This window comes from Quercus lobata, chromosome 2, assembly GCF_001633185.2.
Source record: "Quercus lobata isolate SW786 chromosome 2, ValleyOak3.0 Primary Assembly, whole genome shotgun sequence".
In the NCBI taxonomy this organism is placed as follows: Eukaryota; Viridiplantae; Streptophyta; class Magnoliopsida; order Fagales; family Fagaceae; genus Quercus; species Quercus lobata.
The window spans coordinates 13,223,887-13,243,303 of record NC_044905.1 but is presented as its reverse complement, the minus strand read 5'-3'; the positions used below and the strand labels follow the sequence as shown (position 1 = coordinate 13,243,303).

General features: G+C 39.2%; 2 protein-coding genes and 1 pseudogene across 2 annotated transcripts; 2 read left to right on the top strand and 1 right to left on the bottom strand.

The window, feature by feature from the left end:
- The window catches only part of LOC115959671, a 31,289-nt pseudogene extending 18,211 nt beyond the window's left edge, over positions 1–13,078 (top strand).
- A 561-nt stretch (positions 13,079–13,639) lies between these two features.
- LOC115977733 (glutathione S-transferase-like) lies at positions 13,640–14,802 on the bottom strand. Its single transcript, XM_031099753.1, has 3 exons — positions 14,545–14,802; positions 14,384–14,432; positions 13,640–14,276 (listed from the first exon to the last, which is right to left on the bottom strand). Exons 1-3 carry the CDS (start codon positions 14,695–14,697, stop codon positions 13,822–13,824), a joined length of 657 nt encoding a protein of 218 aa, XP_030955613.1. The 5' UTR covers positions 14,698–14,802; the 3' UTR covers positions 13,640–13,821.
- Positions 14,803–15,661: 859 nt separating this feature from the next.
- LOC115977974 (putative Peroxidase 48) lies at positions 15,662–18,490 on the top strand. The gene is made up of 4 exons (XM_031100004.1): positions 15,662–16,043; positions 16,732–16,929; positions 17,459–17,624; positions 17,730–18,490. The coding sequence occupies exons 1-4, from the start codon at positions 15,747–15,749 to the stop codon at positions 18,215–18,217; spliced, it is 1,149 nt and encodes a 382-aa protein (XP_030955864.1). The 5' UTR covers positions 15,662–15,746; the 3' UTR covers positions 18,218–18,490.
- Positions 18,491–19,417: the final 927 nt, after the last annotated feature.

Here is a 19,417-nt window from a genome sequence, read left to right as displayed (position 1 = left end):
CAGCGCCCGAGACTTATCAACCTATTGATCTCCAAGGAATTATCAGTACTATGGAACGAGTCGTCCAACTGAGGTAACTTCCATGGCGGTTATGGAAGTTACCTCCAAATTCTCCAGACTACTCGACATTAGGAACGATTATTAAACAGAACCGCTCCACACATGCTATATAAGCATTCTTCGATGAGAAGGTAAGGCATTCAGACATTCTATTTTCAGAAGTCACTTCCTTCTTACTGAGAATTCCAAATTCGCTAACTTCATCATCAGAGGACTTTTGGCCGGTCCCCACCGGTCTCCTCTGATTTAGTGTTTGTTTTTGGGATCCAGCCCTAAGATCATCAGCGCTCGAGACTTATCAACCTATTGATCCCATGGGGAGCTTATCCATCCTTAATCATTTGGACAAGGATGAGCCATCCTTGATAGTCTCGTCCGTCCTTAATGAAAGATGGACGAGTTTATTGGATTGAACTACTAACTGCCAAATTCTTCATTAACCACTATGGAACAAGCCGTCCAACTGAGGTAACTTCCATGGTGGTTATGGAAGTTACCTCCAAATTCTTCGGACTCCTCGACATTAGGAACGGTTATTAAACAGAACCGCTCCACACATGCTATATAAGCATTCTTTGATGAGAAGGTAAGGCATTCAGACATTTTATTTTCAGAAGTCACTTCCTTATCACTGAGAATACCAAATTCGCTAACTTCATCATCGGAGGACTTTTGGCCGGTCCCCATCGGTCTCCTCTGATTTAGTATTTGTTTTCAGGATCCAGCCCTAAGATCATCAGCACCCGAGACTTATCAACCTACTGATCTCCAAGGAATTATCAATTGGCGCCGTCTGTAGGAACAGAAATTGTTTTACAGTTTTCTTTTTCGTGACAAAAGGTTGATGGTTCAGACTAGATCGGGGGCTACTAGCCCAGGCCATTAGGGAAGCAGAGATGCTTCAAGCAACCCTAACCGCGATCGCCAATCTACACCGGTCATGCAGACATCATCTGTCCAACATGTGCAATCTATGGCGGCTGCAATGGTGGAGTTGACTCGCCAAAACCAAGAGTTAAGAATGAAGATTAATTTGAGAAGGTAGACACGTGAAGAACGTGAAGGAGGAGGACAAACACAGAGTCATGATGATAAAGAGAATACTGAATTGGAAGTCAGTTAAGAGGCACCACTTCACAAACGGTACCACACTTGAAAGAAGAGATGGACCAAATGAAGAAAGTCATGGAGGAAATGAAAGAGAACATGAGAAGGGTAAATCTGATAGAAGATTTGGTCCACAGAACTAATTCCCTCTTCACGGCTTCCATCAACGGTCACCCTCTACCATTAAAGTTCAAGTTGCCTTCTCTGGATTTGTATGATGGAACACGAGACCCGTTTGATCACATTGCCACCTTTAAGACCACCATGCATCTTCAAGGGGTTCTCGATGAAATAATGTGTAGAGCCTTTCTTACTACTCTCAAGGGCTCAACATAAGTTTGGTTTAGAAAAATACCCTCGAATTTGGTAAGTTCTTTTGAAGAGTTGAGCAAATTTTTTATTAATAATTTCATTGGGGGACAAAGACACAAGCGTTCTTTGTCCAGCTTGTTGACTATAGAGCATGGAGAGAACGAGAGCCTATGATCGTTCATCACCCGTTTTAACAGAGAAGCCCTGAGTGTGGACGAAGTAGATGATAAGCTCCTATTAGCGGCCTTCCATAATGGGGTGAATTCGGATTTGTTTATACATAAACTCTATGAAAAAGAGCCTCAGTACATGGCCGAACTTGTCCATTCGGCTCAAAATTTTATGAATGAAAAAGATGTGATCATTGCTAAGAAAAGGAAGAGATCTGAGAGAGTAGAGGCAAACCCCAGTCACCATCCCGAGCAAGGCTCTCGTCCAAAGAAGGGACGGATGGAAGAAAGGAAAGACCGAGATAATAAGAAGCCAGGCTCTTCAGCACGGAACCGGCAATATACCTCTTTGAACATCCCACTTGAGTAGGTCCTTATGCAGATCAAGGATGATCCTTCCTTGAAGTGGCTGGAGAAAATGAAGGGAGATCCCAATAAGCGCAATGAGAACAAGTATTGTCGCTTCCATATGGATCATGGTCATGATACAGACGAGTGTTTCGATTTAAAGTAGCAAATTGAAAATCTCATAAGGTAAGGGAAGTTGAGGAATTTCCTTGGACGAGACCACAGGGACGAGAAACTGAAAGGGAAGATGGAAGAATCATCACGACCACCGCTTAGAGAAATAAGAGTCATTATAGGAGGAAGTTCGACAGGCCAGTCGTCCAAGTCCAAGAAAGCATACTTGAAGGTAGTGCAGAGTGTCCAACTTTCTAGACGGTCACCGAGAGTAAGGTCCACGGACGAACAAGCAATCACCTTCACAGATGAAGATGTTGAGAGAATTCATCACCCACATGATGATGCTATCGTCATCACCTTACTTATTGCTGACTACACAACTAGAAGAGTGCTAGTGGACAACGGAAACTCGGCGGACATTTTATATTATCCAGCTTTTCAGCAGATGAGGTTAGGATGAGACCAGCTCCGTCCAGTAAACTCCCCCCTAGTAGGTTTTGGTGGAATGAAGGTACAAACCGTGGGTACTATTTCCTTATCAGTGGTAGTGGGGGTATACCCACGACAAATCACCAAGAATGTGAACTTCCTTGTGGTAGATTGTTCATCCTCCTACAACGCCATAATTGGAAGACCAACTTTAAATAGTTGGAAGGCTGTTACCTCTACTTACCACCTATCAGTCAAGTTTCCAACAAAACACGGAGTAAGGAAGGTACAAGGAGACCAACTAGCAGCAAGAGAATGTTACCTGGCCATGTTGGCCATGGACGAACAAGTTCAAGCCATGAATATTGAGGAAAAGAGAGTTGTAGCAGAGCCTACCGAAGCATTGGAAGATATTTTCTTGGATGAAAATAACCCTGAGAGGTGTACCAGGGTTAGAGTAGATCTAGAAGAAAAGATTAAGAAGGACCTTGTCCAATTTTTGAAGAAAAATATTGATGTGTTTGCTTAGAGTCATGAAGACATGTCGGGTATAGACCCTAGTGTCATTACCCACCGTCTGAATGTATGTCCTTCCTTCAAGCCAGTACAACAAAAGAAGAGGGTGTTTGCCCCTAAGAGAGATGATGCTATCAAAGACGAAGTTCAAAAGTTGATTGTGGCGAAGTTTATTCGAGAAGTGTACTATCCGGATTGGTTGGCCAATGTAGTAATGGTCAAAAAGGCAAACAACAAATGGAGAATGTGCGTAGATTTCACTGACTTAAACAAGGCTTGCCCCAAGGATAGTTACCTGTTGCCACGCATTGACTAGTTGGTAGACTCCACTGCGGGCCACAAGTTGCTTAGCTTCATGGATGCGTTCTTTGGATACAATCAGATAAGGATGGATGAGGCAGACCAAGAGAAAACATCCTTTGTCACCAGTCAAGGCTTATTCTATTATAAGGTGATGCCCTTTGGCTTAAAGAATGCAGGGGCAACATATCAGAGATTGGTCAACCACATGTTCTGTCCGCAGATTGGGCGGAATGTGGAAGTCTACGTAGATGACATGCTGGTGAAGAGTTAGGATGAGGGAAGGCATCTAGATGACTTGCAGGAGACATTTGACACACTGAGACAGTATCGCATGAAACTGAATCCTAGCAAATGTGCTTTAGGAGTATCATTAGGGAAATTCCTTGGATTTGTGGTCTCCCACAGGGGAATTGAAGCGAATCCTGATAAAATTCAAGCAATACTAGACATGAAGCCTCAGCAAAATACCAAAGAAATCCAATCTCTCACTGGACGAGTTGTTGCACTTAACAGGTTTTTTTCTAAAGCCACTGACAAATGTTTGCCATTTTTTAAGGTTCTTAAAAAAGCATTCGAATGGACCGATGAGTGTCAGAGAGCTTTCGAAGACCTGAAGACATACCTTACCATGGCTCCTTTGCTGAGTCCGTCCGTGGTGAGAGAGGAGTTGTATTTATACTTAGCAGTAACCCCGCATGCTGTGAGTTCAGAATTGATAAGAGAAGAAGATAAAGTGTAAGGACCTGTGTACTATACAAGTAAGGCATTGAGGGAAGTGGAAGGACGGTATCCACAAATGGAGAAATTAGCCTTTGCATTGATAACCGCTTCCAGGAAGCTGAGGCATTATTTCTAAGCACATGTTATTAATGTCATGACAGATCATCTACTTAAGAAGGCAATGAATAGACTGGAAGCTGCAAGACGATTAATCCAGTGCGTTGTAGAGCTCAGTAAGTTTGACATTAGATATCAACCAAGGCATGCCATAAAAGCTCAAGCCCTAGCAGATTTCATTGCGGAATTTACCCCAAGTCATGATGAAGCAGAAGATAGTAAGAGATGGGTCGTCCATGTGGGTGGTTTATCTACACAGCATGCAGGTGGAATTGGTGTGGTCCTACATTCCCTAGAAGGAGACAAACTGAAACATAAGGTTCGTCTACAGTACTAAGCAACTAATAATGAAGTCGAGTATGAAGCCCTTCTCAAAGAGCTAGAATTGGCCAAGTCTGTGGAAGCCAAGTCTATACTCGTCTTGGGGGATTCACAGTTGATCATGGGGTAAGTGAATAGGATGTATGAAGTAAAGGAAGAACGGATGAGGAAATACCTTAGTAGGGTGATGCGCCTTATGAAAAGATTTGAAAAAGTTGACTTCGTTCAAATCCCAAGGGAAGAGAACATGGAAGCTAATACCATAGCAAAAGAAGCCTCAGCAAATGAATCTATGGACGAATTTGATGAAATTCAGTATATGCCAAGTATTGATATCCCAGAAGTACAACAGGTGGAGAGCAGAGGAAATTAAATGACCCCGATTATATCATACTTGAAAGACGGACGACTACCAGAAGAGAAGGACGAAGATAGGAAGTTGAGGGTGAGATAGGCTAGGTACGTTCTTATGGACGAAGTGCTATACAAGAGAGGTTTTTCTCAACCTTATCTTAGATGCTTGGCTCCGGACGAAGCAAACTACGTACTGAGAGAAGTTTATGAAAGAGCGTGTGGCAATCACTCAGGAGCCAGGTCATTTACCCACAAGGTCGTTCGTGCGGGGTATTATTGGCCAAATATGCAAGTTGATGCTAAAGCATACGTCAAGGTCTACGACTAATGCCAACGGTTTAGTAACGTCCCCAGGCAACCATCAGAGTACCTCACCCCGATGATGGCACCGTGGCCCTTTGCACAATGGGGACTAGGCATTTTGGGTCCCTTCCCTCTGGGCACAAGGCAGATGAAGTTTCTAGTAGTGGGCATCGATTATTTCACCAAATGGGTGGAAGCTGAACCGTTAGCAAATATCACACAACAAAATGTGAAAAATTTCGTGTGGAAGAACATTGTGTGCAGATTTGGAGTGCCCAAGGTATTGGTGTCTGATAACGGATGACAATTTGACAATGCACTCTTCAAGGACTTCTGCGTACACTTCGGAATTCAAAATCATTATTCCTCACCTGCACACCCCCAAGACAATGGCCAAGCTGAAGTTGCAAACCGATCCTTGTTGAAAATCATCAAGACTCGGCTTGAGGGGGTAAAGGGAATATGGCCAGACGAGTTACCAAGTGTTCTATGGGCGTACAGGACCACAGTGAGAACCCCTACGGGGGAGACTCCTTTCAAGCTAGCCTATGGAAGCGAAGCAGTCATACCTGTAGAAGTACATATGGCCAATCACAGGGTGATGATGTATCAAGACAAGGATAATAAGGAGCAACTCCGTTTGAACCTCGATCTGATAGACGAGGTAAGGGCAGACGCAGAGCATAGGGTAGCAAAGTACAAGAACCTCATGGCTAGGCAGTATGATGCAATGGTGAAGCCAAGGCGTTTCAACATAGGAGATCTTGTCCTGAGAAAGGTCTCTTTGTTAACCAAAAACCCAGCACATGGGAAATTGGGCCCAAATTGGGAAGGACCCTATAGAGTTATCAACTATAAAAGGCAAGGATCCTACTACTTGGAGGCCCTGGACGGGAGAAAATTGGAACATCCTTGGAATGTGGAGCACCTGAGAAGGTACTATCAGTAAAAGTAAACCTAGACGAAGTATTACTATGGACGAGCTTGGACTTTGTCCGTCTACTTACGTTCTACTTATGTTTGATGCTGTTTGTGTTTGATACTACTACTTTATTATTTATTATGTTGTGTTATGATTATGGACGAAGTTATGGAGTTTGTACTTATTAAATAAAAAAGGCATTAGTATGCATATGCCTTATTTGTAAACGATATTTATGTTATGTACAAAATGTTGTGTGAATTTTAAATCTCCATGCTATTTTCGTCCAAGCTAACCCACAAGGGGGCTGAAAGATTCAAGACGAATAAATTCTCTGGACGTAGAGATGTAACGTCTAAATTTTCCTGAGTAAAACAAGGAAAAAGCTTAGGCACACTTGTCCAACTCATGGACGAGGAAAAGCCTTATAGAGCATTTTCGTCCAATTTAAAGGCGAGAATCAAAAGCCAACTGAAACAATCCAACCTCTGGACGAGTGAAAAGTTAGGCAAAAGAAACTGGATAGTATGTAGAATCAGCTTGTAAGTCTTGAGACAAATAAAGTTGAATAAAAATACTACCTGCAAAGACGAGTTAGACTAACCAAAATAATATGAAGAATATATATATTTTCGCCATGGACGAGCCAAAGCTGGAGTTGATATGAATAACAGCATAACAACACTCATCAATACAGAGAAAATAAACCTTCATTCATTTAAAGGGTGGACGTCCTACGTCCAAAAGCCCTTGTTAAGTCAAAAAACTGAAATTATTGTTTAAAAAACCCGTCCTAAAACCATGGACGAGGCAAGTGTACTTTAGTTACATAAAAAGGTCCCAAAACAGAGGACCAAACAAAAACCAAATAAAAGGAAAACAAATACAAAGATTGTTTAAGAGTGAAAGTCTCGTCCTTAAGAAGAGGGGGCATTGGCATTGGGGTCGTCTTGGGGTGGCTGAGTGCTGGCATCGTCTTTTACATTGACGTCATCAGAACTGGTCTGAATAAGAGAACTAGTGGCAGTAGCAAGGTTAAGTTTGATTGAGCTAAAGTCAACTTCAGGGAAGTTCTCAATAGCATCCATTCTGAAGTCCTCAAAACCAGTTGCATAATTACGATCCAGGGTGTTCGTTTACACTTTGGACGACTTGAATTCAGCCATAGTGTCCTCTTTTGCTTTGGAGAGACGAGCACTTAGCTCGTCGTTCATCTTTTGCAAATGGTCAATACGAGTATCTTTCTCCAGTGCATCAGTTCTTAGCTCTTCGATCAACTTTTTATGCTCAGTGACTTCCTCCTTAGCTTTTGCAGCAACCCCAGCCCATTTTTTGCAGTCGGCATTCACTTCTTGAATCCTTGTCTCCAACAAGATCCTCCTCTTGTCCAGTTCTGTTGCCTGTCTGGACGCTGCCATAAACTTTGACATGGCCTATAAATAGGTAAAAAACTGAGGATGGTTAAACGAAGAAAAATTGTTAAATGAACAAGGACGAGAAAGGAATATGAACATACCTTAAAGAGGTCATGGACGCTAGAGTGTTCAAACTCCTTTAAGCCTATGTTATAACACATGTTTATTTTTTCGTCCAAGACAACCATCTGAAAACACTCCCAAGCTAGATCTTCATTTTCAATGATGTTTGTAGAAGGCTGGGACGAGCCAGGTATAGTTGACTTAGACAAAGGAATCTTGGACGGAGGAGTTTTAGACGGGGTGGACTCAATTGGAGTGGAAGAGTCCACATCAACTATCTGGATGGAAGGTTGAGACTGGGGAGGTTTAGACTTAACCACCTTGGACGAGCCGTGCTTCACTCTTTTGTCTCGACGACTGGGGAGCCCTTCTAAATCAATGTTTTTTGGCAAGAACTTTCTCTTATCCCCAGCCGTAGGACAAACCTGTGTTTGAACATCAGGACGATTCTGAGGCTGAGCCTCAGGGCATTTTCCCTCACCCACAACTTCTTTCCCTTTGTTTTCTTTCATTGTTGGCATTCCTGAAATGAGATAATAAATAGATCAGGAATGTATAACATAGAATTTTCAAAAAAAAAAAAAAAAAAAAAACCCTTAGCTTAAAACTTACTTTTGTGCAAAGTAACCTCGTGTGCAATAGCCTCGTCTGATGGCTCAGGACCCAAACCCCACCTGGAAAGATGTCTAAGAGTGACTAGAGAACGAAAACTCCTATCTGTGTGAAGATGAGCCCTGTGGACGCGGTCACGATGAAATTTTCTTAAAGACGGACGCTTGGCGGCTACAACACAATGAGTAAACAAAGGTTAGAAGTTGCAAATAGATCAAATAGAAAGAGAAAGATAAACAAGGGGAAGGGACGTACCTTCAGGACGAAGGTTCCCTAAGCCCCAGTATAAGGAGGAAAGGGATCCCTGCCTAGAAACTGGAGACAAAGATGTATTCCGTCTTCCATTTTCTATCAGACGAAGCTAGGGACTTGATTAACCTACAATCATTCCCCCTAGCAGTGAACTGGTAAAAACCCTCAGACTGACTTATTTCGGAAGGTTTATAACAATAAAGGAACTCGTCCACAGTGAGAGGACGATCCCCACCAAAAACTTCCTTTCACAAAATTTGCATGGAGATAACTAATCTCCAAGCATTAGGATTAAATTGACAGACACCTAAACCTAACTTGACTAACAACTATCTAGCAAATGCATTTAATGGAAACCTAAGGCCACCCAGGAAATAAGCTTCATAGACGCCTATTCCAAAACAAGGATTACAATACCACTCTCCACGGACAGGCAGCCTAGGGTTAAACTGGTCCGAAATTTGTTACCAAGATTTAAGATTATTTAGTCTTTGTTCATCCGTCTTGGAATGAACACCTACTGCACAACTACTCGTCCGTCAGATTAGACGGAGGGACGCTGGACGGGGAGCCAGCTTGAGGGCCAGAAGCTCTTCTAAGTTGCTCCTGGACGACTTCAATAGGAAACCCAGGGGCCCCAGAAGAATAATTCTCATCTGTACTTCCTCCACTAACGTCACTAGTACTGCTAGAACTAGACCTATCACTACTATCCTCATAATACTCGTTTATAGCCTTATTAAAGCTATCAGTAGACGAAGAAGAGACTGAAATTTTTGACAAAAGAAACTCAGAACCTAAAGACGGAGAGAAGAAGAATACCTGGCTCTAGACGGAAGAGGACTCTAGACGCAGAGAACCTCCTAGACGAGGCTCTAGACGATGGATGTCAAGGAAGAAAATTTCTGAAATGAGAAGGGTTAAGGGAGGTATTCCACTATTTATAGGATGCTGATTTGGGCATTTGAAATGACACCACCAATACGAAAATGACATGCGGCACTTACCTCGGAAAACTAAATTGATGAGATCAGTCGCCAATAAAAAAATAACATGTGGCGCATTGATTTATTGACCAGTTATGTACGTCCAAGGATGTGTCGGCAGCTCACCTAACTCGTTGGACGACCCACATGGACAAGGGGGCAACTGATGGTGTCACAAAAAACACCAACTCCTGAACTCGTCCATATGGCTCGTCCAATGAAAGACCAGCTAGGGTGAACCAAGCAAACGAGGTGATTGTCCCAAGCGTCCTTGTTAACCTCGTCCGTCTTTGGACGGACAAGATCCCATGGGAAGCTTATCCATCCTTAATCATTTGGACAAGGATGAGCCGTCCTTAATAGTCTCGTCTGTCCTTAATGAAAGATGGACGAGTTCATTGGATTGAACTACTAAGTGCGAAATTCTCCATTAACCACTATGGAACGAGCCGTCCAACTGAGGTAACTTCCATGACGGTTATGTAAGTTACCTCTAAATTCTCCGGACTCCTCAACATTAGGAACGGTTATTAAACAGAACCGCTCCACACATACTATATAAGCATTCTTCGATGAGAAGGTAAGGCATTCAGACATTTTATTTTCAGAAGTCACTTCCTTATCACTGAGAATTCCAAATTCGCTAACTTCATCATCGGAGGACTTTTGGCCGGCCCCACCGGTCTCCTCTGATTTAGTGTTTGTTTTCAGGATCCAGCCCTAAGATCATCAGCACTCGAGACTTATCAACCTACTGATCTCCAAGGAATTATCAAAAGTCATGAAGATTTGACTAAGAAACAAGTGAAGAAGAGCTGTTTATTAAAGCTCAACAACAATCTTGACAAAAAGACTTCTATCGAGATTTAAAGTCGAAACTCGACACAAGCTGTTTTTGTTGAGACATATGGAATTAGAATTTTCAGATACGATTTTCGGCCCAAGTTGATGTGTATGTGTTGGATTTCTTTTCTCACAACTGTAGACATATATATGACTTATTTTAAAGGCCGTCATACATGGAGAATGCATGCAGATAGTGACCTAGTTCATTATTCTCTCTGAAGAAGCTATTGCGTCTTTACGCCAAGGGTTTTGTGACCAAGGAGCTTTCTGATCTTCATTGCTGATGAACTAAAGAATTTTGCAGCAAACAACCTCTTCAAGTTGCTGGAGGTAGTCATGTACTGGGATTCGTGCATTGAACGAAAAGATTGTCGCTACAATACAAGTCCAATTGGGTATTGGGGTAAGGGTTCAACTGTAGGTTGGTAATTCGGGATAGGCCAAAGGGTTTGGTAAGATTCCTTATACTTGTAACCGCTTGTGATTGATAATAGTGGATTCTTGGTAGTGGTGATTTTAAAATCACCCGGTGGGGTTTTGCCTCGGTGGTTTTCCCCATTTGTAAACAAGTCACTTGTGTCAAATTTATTTTCTGTTGCATTTAGTATAATCAGTATTTGTTTGTGCTACCACGCTATTGCATGTAATTGAACATAATTAATTAACTTGGGTAATTAATTAATTTACAAGGGGTTAATTCATTTTAACCCAACAATATGATTAGCCAATAGGAGAGGCTGATCTTTGAAGATGGATTCTGTGAGTTAGACGTAATGCCTTCTCTTGAAAAGTTGTCAAGCAATGTGATTTCAAGAACAACATTTGGACGTAGCTATAAAGAAGGAAGAAGAATATTTCAACTATAAAAAGAGCAAGCATAACTCGTTGTAAAAGTAGGACAATCTGTATACTTTCCAGGACTAAGGTAGAAATTAAACATTCAACTTTGAAATTTAGTCAAGTTTGGTTTCTTACCCAACCAAAAAAAAAAAAAAAAAGAAGTCAAATTTGATTTTTATTGAGATAGGATTAACCAATTACAATTTAGTTTATATGTTATATAGTTTGAAATTCTATCGTATCTATTAAAAATATATGTGCTTTTTTTTTAAAAAAAAATTTATAGGAATGTGCTATTTTTTAATATAACAAGCTTTCAACGAATTTCAACTTTTGCTTCACCCACCTTCCAAATAAAAATTCTCATGCATCTGAAGTCTAATCATGGTTTTAAAAATCGGTGTGGTCAAAAAATTGATTTTGGCCCCAGTTCTTAGTTTAACTCGGCTTTTGATCAATTTTGGGTGATTTTACCAGATAGGATTGGTTCTGGTTCCTAGTTGAACCAGTCGGTCCTGTTAGGTTTTTAAAACCGTGCCTCCAATGAAAAATAAAATTCCAAATTTTATTGTTTATTTAGAAAGGAAATTGGTTATAACCTACTTTCTTGAACATCTCATCAAACACAAAAATTAACAGAGATCATCACATTATAATTAATACAATTTTTGTTTATGTGTTTTCAATCTTCACAATTTACTAATAGCTAATATTTATGCATGCAGGTTTTTACCAACTAAGACACCCAGGAGGATGAAGGAAATTGAAAGAGAAGTACGAGACTTACTAACGGGAATCATTAACAAAAGGAAGAAGGTTGACAAAGGCAGAAATGATGACTTATTAGGCATACTTATGGAATTGAATTCTAGAGAGATTAAGGAATTTGGTAACAAGAAGAGTGTCGGAATGAATATTAAGGATGTAATTTAGGAATGTAAGGTTTTCTACTTTGCTGGGGAAGAGACAACCTCGGTTTTACTTGTTTGGACAATGGTTTTGTTGAGTAAGTATCCAAATTGGCATGCTCGTGCAAGAGAAGAGTTTTTGCAAGTCTTTGGTAAGAACAAACCTGACTTTGATGGGTGAAATCATTTTAAAATTGTAAGTATTCCCTAAAGATTCTAATTTTTCTTTATTTTCCTATAAAATTTATATGTAATGTCTTTTGAAGTTGAAATATTCACATCCATGAAAATTCATGTTAATATTTGTTAATTGATCGAGTAAAAGCCATTTTCTATTGAGCTCATGATAGTTAGCATACTCATTTTTTGTTAGAGTTGGTACATGGTAGTATAGTCTATAGACCACTGATTTGAGTGCAAACCTCAAATTTTATTAGGTTTGTAGATCAAACCTCAAATTTTATTAGGTTTGTAGATCGAGTAATAAATCTTGTTTCAAATTTTATCTATCATAAATGAGCTTCAAAATCTCTCATATACTCTTCAAGAGGAAAATTTAATGAACTTATTTTATTTTATTTTACTAAATTCTCTAAAAAATGCACTTTGGTAATAGTTGGTTATCCATGACATAGGTAACCATGATATTGAATGAGGCTCTGAGGTTATACCCACCAGGAACTTTGCTACTTCGAATAGTTCACAAGGAAACCAAGCTGGGAAATTTGATAATACTAGTTGGGGTGGAGATTGTTATACCAACAATCCTAGTCCACCATGATTATGAACTGTGGGGTGAGATGCAAAACAGTTTAACCCAGAGAGATTTTCAGAAGGCATTTCAAAGGCAACAAAGGGTCAAGCATCATTCTTCCCATTTGGTTGGGGTCCTAGGATATGCATTGGTCAAAACTTTGCTCTAATAGAGACCAAGATGGATTTGCCACTCATTTTGCAGAACTTCTCATTTGAGACCTCATCCTTTGCTCATGCTCCTTGCTCAATCAAAACTGTTCAACCTCAATTTGGTCCTCACATTATATTACATAAGATATAGTACCAAAAAGTTGTTCCAGTTGAACAAGATTTATCACGATTGTGCCTTGCGGCTTATTTGAGGTTCTATTTACTATTTAGTGATTAAAAACTCATTTTCTAAAGAATAAGAAACAAGATATTATGATTTCCACTCTATTATATTATGTTTGTGTTTGTACATCCATTATTGCATTAATTGAAGGAAACAATCTTGAATAGTGTAAAAAAAAATTAAATTAGAAAAATACATCATTATTATTGGTAAATTTTCTTTTTTAAAGTATAATGTTAATATTTTTAAGGGAAATACTAACGAATGCCCTTAGGACACTGGTTAAGAATTCAGTTAAAGAAAGTTTTTATGGAAAAAGGAAAAAAAATATATATATATATATATATATTTTGACAACTTTTTTTATTTTCCATAAAAGTGATGTTAAAACTTTCCTAAAATAAATTATAAATAAGTGCCCTTTGGGCACTCGTTAGCATGACCCTATTTTTAATTCTACCCGAATTAAAAACCCTTTTACTGATTATAAGATCCTATTTTAACAAACTTATTGCAAAGGCTAGAGTATATAATGCTAGTAGAAAATTAATGAATTTCCCTTTTAAGTGTTCTGAAATTGAAAGATTACACATAGAGAGATCAAAATCCCATTGATCTCTTTGGACTCGGCCAAAAAACTAGGAAAAAAGGGGGAGAAAATAAATTCTCCGGATTGAAGCAATTTATTCAAGAAATGCCAACCAAATTTTCTAAGCACCCTTCTGCATATCAACCACCTTCTTCCAAGAGTCTCGGCTCGATATCTCGTCCCACCATCTCCCCACATTTTCCCTCGAAGTGAACAAATTGCCCTTATCAGTGCCACTGACCAAGTACTGAGTGTTGGGCAAGTGTGAAAGATCAGCCAAAGAAAATTCATCCCCAGCCAAGAACCTAGCCTCCCCGAGCCTCTTTTCGTAGATGTCAAGCACTTTCGACAGCTTCTCTTCGTTCTGCCTGATCACTACTTTGTCTTGCTTGATATTCATTCGAGGCGCGAATGCGAGCTGAAACACCAGCGTTGAACTTGGTGGATTGAAGTTCTGCCCTTCTGCTTCTATCCACTGATCTATGGATGCTTTTGCCAGTGGGTTTGTTCCGTATAGTCCTTTGTTTCCTTTGTCCGCGTACTTGTCACAAACGTAGCGGCATATCGCTCGAGACTCTGTATTACTCACACACAAATTCTATTTTATAATATGGAGTTGCAAACAGAGAGAAACCCAGAAAAGGGAATGAATGAAAATGATGAAATTGCGGGTATAAATTTACCAAAGATGGAGATACCCTCATCTTCAAATGCTGGTACTTGGCCAAAGGGCTGTAACATTATCACTATCAGGACCATGTATATATAAGAGTTATTCAGAATTATATATAGCTAATTTGTCGAAAAGAGAGAGAGAATTGTGTGAATGTAATTGTAAAAGTACCTGGAGCTTGAGGAACTCAGGCTTCTTGTGCTCGCCCTTGGACATGTTAATGGAGATGAGCTCGAACTCGACATTTTTCTCATAGAGACAAGCTAGGACCCTGGACACAGCTGTGGACATGGGTGGTCCGTACACTTTAACAGGAATCGCCATTGGAATGGGAAGTTTGGTAGCTTTGGGGTTTCGCTTGCTTGCTTTTTTTTTTTGTCTCTTTTAACACACTCTTTGTGTGCGTTTGATATGTGTACTCTTGTTTCGTTTTCGACCATTCAAAAAGGTAGGATTTATTCATCCTCTCCCACTTTATCCTTTACTTTTTCTTTTTCTTTTTCTTTTTTGAAAAAACCCTTTACTTGAGAGTTGAGACAGAGGGTTCTTGATGTGGGACCAGAATGCCACAGCTGAGAGTAATTGTATTGAAGGAATAATTTAAAGACCAAACCTTTAAAGTAGGCCTCGGCTTTATAAAGACGATCTCACGGGGCCCCGACTTTCCTTAATTGCTTAGGCCTATGGGTGTAGCCCAATTATTCAAGCCTGATTCTCATGGTCTTAGCTCTGCCATGGGCTAGCCATTCTCATCGGTCCAACTCTACTATGGGCGTTGATCCCATGTAGCCTTGTATGGACCAAAATGACAAGGAAGTTTGGTTCTGGGCCATCTGAGGTCTTTTTGATAATGAATATTGGATTTTGTTAATGTGTGTCCTTAAGTCACACATTAAACCTTTCATTTTTAGAAATATCTTTTTGGAAATTAAAAAAGTATTGACAGTTTTTCAATTTTTGAGAAAATGTTTCCAAAAATAGATGGCTTAATATGTGTCCTTAGGGCATACATTAACCGAACACGTGAATTTTTATAACAAATGATGGTTTTTTTTTTTTTTTTTTTTTTTTCAGAGTTTCAACTTATAAGGTCCATACCTGATAATAGGTGATAAATTGTTATTAATTTTAATTTAAATTTACATACTTAAATTACTTTTTTGCTTATTCATAACAACTTATTAAAATATTACGAAGTGGCATTACCTATTTTTCACAAATACTTTGAGGTCAAATTCGTCATTCCACAGATTCCTTTATAAGGCGAGGTGTCACCTGAATCACTTTTCATTTCATTCCCAACTTCCATAGCTCCTTTTTCCCGCTCTTGCTCCTTCCTTCTCTCTCTCTTTCACCTCGAAGAGAAAGAAAAAATGGCAGGCTCTATGACCATTTGGTTCTTTGTGGTGCTTTCGATCTCTATTTTGTTATCTTGGACCAACCCAAGAGGCGAAACCATCAAATCCTTCTCTCTCTCTCCTCTCTATTCTTCTACACAGTCGGCTTCTTCTTCCAATGAGGATATCTCCGGCTTGAGGTACGATTTCTACCATAAAACTTGTCCACAGGCAGAGTCCATTGTAAGGACTCACATGGCTCGCTTATACTCCGACCATAACAATGTCTCTGCAGCTCTCCTGCGTCTATTCTTCCATGACTGCTTCATTGAGGTACTACATACAAGTTTGCCCCTTTTTCTTGATTCTTCTCTGTTTCTTACTTTTTGGGTCTTCGTTATTTTGATTCTTTTGCCTCTATACTCGTTAACATTATGGGTTTGTCTTTTTCTCATCTGGGTATTGATTTGTTATTGATTTTTCTCTTCTAAACGTTTATTTCTTATATTTGTTATCAATTTGTGAGTGTTCTTTTTGTTTACTTCGGGGCTTGTTTCTCTACCTACGATGCTGGTTTGGCAATATGGTTCTTGATTTTGAGCGATTCTTGGTCATATATTGACTACTTCTTCTTGTTTTGATATGGGTGTGTTATATGAGTGTGTTATCTAGAATAGAAGGGGAAAAATTGATTCTTTCTTTCCTATTTGTTGCTTTTCTCTTTTCTGTTGTGGGTGTTTTATTTACTTTATGTTGCTTGGTATATAGCCCACAAAGTGACTTTTGATTCCGAATTATGTGAGCTTTGTGAAGTTTTGTTTTGATATTCTTGTGAGTAGTGTGGTTCTTAGTGTGCATTTTAAGTTTTGTATTTAAAGATTTATCAAGACAGCAAATTGTATGTTCTGATGTTTGGGAGTGTCGACCTGTTATTCCAATTTAATCTTCTTGTGATTTCTTGCCATTTATTCCAAGGTATTAATTTTTTGGTCATAATGTTGCGTGGGATTTTCTTGATCAGGGCTGTGATGCTTCTGTCCTCTTGGATGACAGCAACGGTGACAAAAACCATTCCATAGAGAGGCAGGCCATACCCAATCAGACCTTGAGGGGTTTTGATAAAATTGATTCCATCAAGGAGGAGCTCGAAAAGGCTTGTCCAGGGGTAGTTTCATGTGCTGATATTGTTTCTATTGCCACTAGAGATGGCATTATGCTGGTCTGTTCTTGATCCTGAATCTTAATATGTTCTTTCTCTTTTAATGTTTTGTTAATCTTTGGGGTCCTTTAACTAAGGGTTTTGGCAACAGTTTAAGGCTTAAGTTTCGATGATTGTTTGTAGGTAATGATGCTTAAATGAAACATGGGGAAATTGTAAGAAACAGACTTTAAAAGTGTTGGTATCTCTTTACATTTTTAAATGTTGAAGAGCCTATCAACAAGATTTTAAAGTACATATTGATTATGGGAAAGTTTAGAAAATGAATTGAGATTATGATTGTAGTGAATTTTTCTGTTTTGGTTTCAACAAATTGTTAAAGTCACCTTTACTTAACCAACTAGTTGTATGGGGCACTATTTTGTAGTGGTTTTTCTAGTCTAAAGTTTCAAAATTTTCAAAAAAATTGAAATACTATTCTTGTTCCAAATTCAGTAAAACAGACAATAAAGAACAGTTCTCAATTAGTAACACTTTTTATTGGAGTTCTTTGATGTAAACTTCTAGTCTTCTATGCTTGACTTCACAGACTGGCGGCCCTTTCTATCCAGTGTTAACAGGCCGGAGGGACAGCATTCATTCATATTTCAATGAAGCACTGTCTGCAATTCCACGACCCGACGATAACATAACACAGACACTTCACCTTTTTGACCTTAGAGGTTTTGATGAAAGAGAGACTGTCAGCCTTCTAGGTAGTTACTAGATCTCTTCCTTTTCTCATTTGTCCCTCTTGTTTTATGGAGTTGAAAAAGGTTTTAAAAGATTTTGGTTTGTATCGGTTTCTTGATCATCTGAAGGTGCACACAACATTGGGAAGATTGGCTGTGAATTCATACAGAAACGTCTCTTTAACTTCAAGGGGACAGGGCAGCCAGACCCAACTATAGCTCCTGATTTCCTAACTGAGATGAGAATGAGATGCCAAGACAGTAATAGGACCACCACTCGGCCTTCTTCTTCATCCATGGCATCATTGGAAATGAGTGAGTCAGCAGTGGGGATGTCATATTTGCAGGCGTTGTCATCTTCGATATCATCTGGGGCAGGTTTTGATACTCACTACTATCAGAGCTTGTTAAGTGGGAGAGGACTCCTTTTTGCCGATCAGCAATTAATGGCTAATGAGAAGACTGCGAGACTGGTAAGAGCTTATGCTTCAGATGATGGATCAACCTTTCGAATGGACTTTGCACGGGCAATGATGAAGATGTCAGGCCTTAATGTTCTGACTGGATCTCAAGGTCAGGTCCGGCAGAACTGCTCCTTGCCTTTGGTCAGTTCCTAAGCGACAGTCTACCATAATGAATTCTTTTAGATCTTTGTTCTTTAATATTAGTTTCTCTTAAGTTCTGTGTTTGATTGTAGATGCAGTGACTTCCACATTTCTTGCCTGTTCTAATTTGAGTCTGTATATAAAGGCAATGGCATAGAGAAGACATTAGTCACAAGATGAACTTTTTTTTTTGAGAATATAGTCACAGTGATGAACCTGATGGTAAAAACGGCATGTAAATATGTTTTGAAGTTCTTAAGAAATATAGAATTCTAATGTTTTGAATGTTACCAAAAGGTTATGAATATATCATATATGGGGAGCTCATAATGTATGCTGCAACATCCAAATTAATTTTAATTGGGTGTTTGTGTTTCTAATGAGTTTTGGCTGATTATTTTTCATCTGAAGGAGATGTCAGTTGATTCTTTGAGTGTGTACTTAAGAACTAGAAATGTCTACAAATCTGTGTCATGAAACAGTGGAACAGAGTGATTCTTTTAATGATCACCATGTAGAATTCAATGGTGACTCATAAACATGTTTTAGGGTCATCAGCTGTCTTTTTTGGAATGCCACTGGACAGCAATTATACAAGCTAGTGGAACCAATAATTACTTGTCAGTTGATTCTATTTGAGTTTGAACTTCAGAACTAGGAAAGCCCACAATCTATGTGTCATGATAAGCCAAAGCAACGAGTCTCACATGACGTCAACAACCTAAACCTAAACCTAAACAAAAAATAACATCCACCTAAACTGTTTTTAGCATTATATTCCATACACTTACAGAAAAGAGGCCTCTAGTTCGAATAGGTTTTTTTTTTTTCTTTTTTTGGAATTCAAAAGTAAGCATCTCTTTCATTACACATACAAACCACGACCATCATCTTTCCTCAGTTTATGGTGCTATTTCTTGTTATATATCTGTAATTTCACCACTACGAGTGTGCTCACTCTTTGCTTTCAGTTAGCGGAATTGTTTTAAAAGACCAGCCAGAGGAGGATTATTACGTCTTTTGCCAAAATACTAGAGCCACATGTATCTAAGATCTTTTAGTTGGTTACAGTGTGCTTGATGGGAGCTACCATATTTGAAAATTAGTACACTGATGCATGAGAAAATGTAATATGATTATTTTATAATATTAAAATGTAAAATTTGTGGACCGATCACCATTGAGAAAGATAAAGAAGAATCTTTCTAAATC